This window comes from Rhea americana, unplaced genomic scaffold (assembly GCF_003343005.1).
Source record: "Rhea americana isolate MKP2758 unplaced genomic scaffold, rheAme1 scaffold_390, whole genome shotgun sequence".
NCBI lineage: Eukaryota > Metazoa > Chordata > Aves > Rheiformes > Rheidae > Rhea > Rhea americana.
Genome location: NW_028186524.1, coordinates 319729 through 324996, shown reverse-complemented (window position 1 = coordinate 324996; position 5268 = coordinate 319729). Strand labels below are relative to the sequence as shown.

General features: G+C 44.7%; 1 protein-coding gene across 2 annotated transcripts in view; it reads right to left on the bottom strand.

The window, feature by feature from the left end:
- Positions 1 to 442: 442 nt before the first annotated feature.
- SMIM7 (small integral membrane protein 7) overlaps positions 443 to 5268 on the bottom strand; it is a 15423-nt gene continuing 10597 nt past the window's right edge. Inside the window, exons 2-5 of one of the 2 annotated variants that reach the window (XM_085313640.1) lie at positions 5133 to 5174; positions 4729 to 4781; positions 3883 to 3979; positions 443 to 3265 (exon numbers count right to left, since the gene is read on the bottom strand). In XM_085313640.1, coding sequence (XP_085169766.1) covers positions 3250 to 3265; positions 3883 to 3979; positions 4729 to 4781; positions 5133 to 5174 — 208 coding nt within the window. In that variant the 3' untranslated portion in view covers positions 443 to 3249. The remainder of the gene's footprint in view (positions 3266 to 3882; positions 3980 to 4728; positions 4782 to 5132; positions 5175 to 5268) is intronic. The other variant, XM_085313641.1, reaches the window with a different exon arrangement.

Genomic DNA, 5268 nt, shown 5'->3' with positions numbered 1-5268 from the left:
GCGGCGCTCGGGGCTGGGCGCGGGGGGGGGCCGCGGCGGCGCGACCGGGCCAGGCCCGACTGTTCCGCTCGGGGCCGAACTCAACTGTGGGCAGGAGCCAGCCCCGCGCAGGGCACCATGGGACACGCCCGACGCCGTTACGCACGGCGCGCCTCTGACGTCCGCGGCACGCCGCGGCGGGTACGCCGGGGGCGCGCATGCGCGGCGGACGCCGCAGGGGGTGGCGCGCCTGCGCGGGCGGCGGCGGCGGGGGGCAGGGCGGCGGCGCGGCCGCTCGCCCTGGGGCGGCCCGGCGGGGGCCAGCGCTGGGGGTGGGGAACGGCGCCGCGCCGCGCCGCGGAGGAGCCCGGCCCCGCTGTGCCCGGGGCGGCCCTCGCGGCCCCGCGTGCAACCGGCGCCCCCGCAGCACCGCGAGCAGTGGAATAAAGCACCGGACACCCTCGGGACGCCAAGGCGTTTATTTTCAAAGGCTTTAATCGTCCCTGCTCTGTCAGCACGTCTAGAAGTCATCGTCTACAAGAGGCAGTTCTTAGCTGTCAGACGTGACTACGCCTTTCAGACAGATACAGGAGAAATGTGCAAATATCTAGCGTACTTAGGACATCCAGGAGAATTCACCTTAAGAAAGGTAACCCAAGAATCAGTGTTGGCTCTCGGAGAAAATACACTCTCAGCAGCTACCGGTCGGTACAGTATAGATCTGTAWGCATCTCGAGTCCAAGTGGAGGATGGAAATAAACAGAGAATACTTCCTGTTCTGGAATGTACCATTTAAAAGAAAAAGCATTTACTGCTTCCTGACCCATGCTCTCTCTTAGCACCTGTACATATGGCTATTACTCAGCTATTAAAGATGCCATGCAACTATGCGTGCAAACTGTTTTGATTCTAAGGCCTTACTTTGTTTTTGCAGGAGGGTGATATGCTCTTTTTCATTGTGAAAAGTATATTCTGAAAGAAAGGGTTTCCAGTTCCAAACTCGCAAAAGATTACRAAAAGTTTTTGCTTAGTAGAGAAACTTGAGTTTTTCATGATTTTCAAAACAATGTGCAAGGCAACTCCTCTATTACACACAAACTACGCATAAACTGCCAATCATTGCCTGGAAAGAACTAAGGCTATAAAATCCRAACAAATACAGCTCTTTTCAAAGATAAATTCAACTTGTCACTTCTCTCCTTAATTCTGAAGAAAGTGCAAGTTTAAAAGTCAGGTTTTCTGAAGCTTATACAAAACTGGACTCAGTACAAAAGCAAATGTACAGAATCCTATACTGAGAGACGTCAAGTCATGCTTGGTAAGCAGTCAGCCCTTCCATAGCATTTAAGAGCAGTTCAAATTTAACTACTCTAGTCATTTCTAAAGCAGTTAGATAGGAGGAGAATGACTACCTTTGAACTTCTATTCTTTGAAACAACTGAAATCTGGAGGTGACAGCACTCAATCTGCATTATCTATTTGGAGCTATAAAATTGTCCATGTTCCTTTACCAATAGAATTTAATCATCTTCCACTTCCTGTGATCACCAAAGTGTCACTCAGAAAGCAGAATGTAAGTTTTGCACAGGATCAACCATTCTTCTGAGTAAGAATTAAAACCTAGAAAGTCTGAAAATGAGACCCTAGCGCTTCTCTGCTGATTATAAGGGCCCTCTAGTGGCTCCAGCATAAATCTGATAGAAACTTACACTCCTTACTGTTTAAATTTCACTGAGGAAGACTCAGGTTAATGAATGTTAGGGAGAAAATGCTTTCCAAGGATTATATAAAGCAGTAGATTCATTTGGATGCAATCTCACAGATACTACAAGGACAGCATATTACTCTTTTTTGCTTGTTAAAATACATTAGCAAAGAGTTAAAATATAGAATCCAAAGTTACACAGAAGACATCTATAATTTAGCTGAAGATTGTAAACGTTTCTGAGCAGTACAAACCTCTTGAAGGATCTTTTTATCCATATATTCCTCTATGTTCATTACTGCAAGGCATCTTCCCCCAGACTATTCTTCCCCAAAAGAGCACATAAGGACTTTGAACATTTCAGGTAACACAAAAAAGCATAACCGGAGTGAACTACTGTGAGTACATGACACTTGTATAAAACTACTTGGGTGCAGCCAGATAAAATTCAAGGTACTTGTTAAAACTCAAGCCTCAAGTTAAAACCTTGAGGCCTCTCTTTCTTCTCTACAGTTATACAGCTGAAGAAATTGAGGCTGAGAAAGTTCCACTAATAGGTCTGCACTTTGCGTTAAAAGATGACCACTAAAATCTCTCAAATTATTTTGGTGATGCTGAGGAAAAGTTACAGGCCAAAGAAGYTAACATCATAAATAAATAAATTAATACACACAAAAAGCCAGTCACAATTACAAGACAGAGTAGTTAAAATTTTTCAGAAACATTAATACTGAATTGATTTCTGATGCAACAGAATGAACATGTACATCAAATACATTTTTACCCATGAGTAGACTCTATATTCAACCAAATTCAAAATGATTCCAAAACTATTCCACAGGGTGGGCATATAGAACAATTTTTGCAATTTTTCTATTCAACTCTCCCTCCCTACATTTTGTTTAGGAAAAAACACCATCCTTGRAAAATTAATTTTAAAAAATCTGAAAGTTTTGTTGGAAAAACAGTAATGAAGAGAGAATCACTTTTTTCCCCACCATCTTTGTATATTTCTTCAACAAACTAAATGGAATAGTGAAGAAAAAATTGAAGCTTTTTCGAACTTAAAAGCTTAAGCAAAGTATTAGATTGTTTTAAAAATGAGAATAAAGAAGTGAGATTTCAAGTAGCCTAGATAATTTTGACATTAACAGACAAATCAAGAGCTGGAAATGACTAACAATACACAGTTTTTAGTTTGCGGTCTTTTGTCATGCTGCAATTCTACATGGAATACTAAGCATCACACTCTAAACCCAGCAAAACAATTTAAAGTTCTCTTCATTTCAGTAATGTTGAAATGATTTTACTTTGAAGATTTTGGTTCAGGAGCCTAAAGCCTGCTTCCCCAGGCAGCACGCAAACCAGCATAAGCAATGTAATTATACAACTGGCTGAAGAGGATGAACGTGTCCTTTCCCTTTAACATGCTAAGAGCTTGTACCAAAGAACAAGCCACAGTCCCAGGGCAGTATTTTCAAAACTTTATGATCTTTTACTTTATAGAAAAGTTATGTTTCCAGCCAAGTCTCCTCCAAGTTAACAGACACGTTTGTGGATGATTTTCAAGATCCAAATAACCTAATGGACGCAACAGAAAAAAGCAGATGAGAACTGAGTACAATCATTAGTAGTCATGGCAATGCCATTCCAACCGGGTGAAACACTAGCACACATCTAGACAGCAGTTCTGCTCTCCCATATATCAGAACATATAGCTAGGTAGGTGCAAAAGAGAGGATATTTGCTACCTTACCTAGGGTGTCTACCAGGACTTAAATCTACGGTTTCCAGAAACTATTTGCAAAGCTGATTCCAACCTGCTGCTTGGGAGGCTTTTCCTCCCTCTAAAATTAAAAACATGGCAAAAGTTACACTGAAATGCTGAACCAAATGATGATGTATCTAAGCAACACACAAGGAACTCTATAACTAAGACCAAATGACTTATAGACCTGCAGAGAGAGTTTTGTGTATTACAGGTTGAATGCATTAGCAAAAAAATGTGAGGTCAGCCAACAAGACTTTGAGGATCAAAGTAGATACATATAAAATGAAAAGTAGCTAAGAAACAAGTGGAAAGAGAGAAAGAAAGAAAGAAATCAGAAAAGAAAGATAGTTGCAATATATCCTGGGGGAGGGAGGGGGTAGTTAACTTTGGATAAACAAATGACAAGATGCTGCACAGCTCTACTTACACAATCATGCAGAACATCATGAAGACGTTCCACAAGGCAATGAAGATTCGAAAATATCTGAGACTCAGCAAGAACTCTCTGATATTGTCACCTGCAACTCAGGAGAAGAAACTTTTGGTGTGAAAAATGCCCCATATGTCGATAATTCACATTTTCAACACTGCCTGAAAAACAAAAGCAGCTGAATACAGAAGGGAAAAAAACAAAAAGGTCAGAGAACAAAAAAAAAAAGAAAGAAAAAAGAAAATTGAAATTTTATGTAGCAATGATCATTCAGTACTTCCTTACCATAGTAACTTCTGGGAGAATAAGTGATAGAGAGGTCACTGTGGTATTAGAAAGAGGACAGCGCTCTGTGGTAGCCTGCAACTTCCTTGTCACTTTAATCATTATGGCAGAAAGAGATGCAAAGGAGCAGTGTGGGTGCATAAATACTAATATGGAAATCACAGTGCAAGCATAGCATTACCTCTGCAGCACAGGCACCTAAGTTCAAGAATGCAGAAAAATATATACATTATATTTCTTTTGAGACATAGATTTGGGATTAACAGTTTCCTCTGTGGTGCCTAAATGTAAATATCACCATCGAGTCAAATTTTATGTTGCAATTTAGTACATCTGTCGTTCCAGCCACAGGGCAATTCACATTTGAACAAAACACGGCAAACTTGTACTTTGGTGCCTTGAAAATGCTTTAACCAAGAGTTTTCTGCAGAAAACGCCCTTTCCTGTATGCATCTATATAATTTTGAGGCGAGAAGCACTTTGTGAGTAACAACGCGGCACTCGCGGTCACGCGGGGCCGGCGCTGCGACACAGCTCCAGCGCTCCCAGGTCGGTTACCAGTCGTCGGCTCCCTGGACTCTTCGCCGAAGCCCTCCGTGTCTTTCTTCCTCCTGCGGGACGGCGACACAAGGGTTACCGCGCGGGGCAGCGAGCGCCGGGGCCGCGGCCGGGAGGGAGGGAGGGACGCGGAGGGACGTGCTAGCGGCGAGCAGGAACATGGCTGCTCCCCTGAGGCGGCRTCGGGGCGGGGGAGGGGAGCGCCCACCCTTCCACTCCGAGAGCGGGAGTTGCTATAGCAACCAGCGCGCGGGAGCCCCCCCCAAGGGTTTCTATAGCAACCAGCGTGGGGGATTCCCCTCTCGAACGGTGCTTCCATAGCAACCAGGGTGAGGGAACCTCCCGCTGGGCAGCGGTTGCCATGGTAACACGGGGGCGGCCGTTTCCCCCCCACCTCCACTCACAGCCTGAAGTTCAGCACGGCGCCGGCGTTCATGAGCAGCGTCCTGCGGAGAGACAGAGAGCGCGTGAGGCCGGTTGGCGCGGAGCCGCCACCTCCCCCCCCCCGAGCCCCTTCCCCGGTTACCCGCAGAGCAGCAG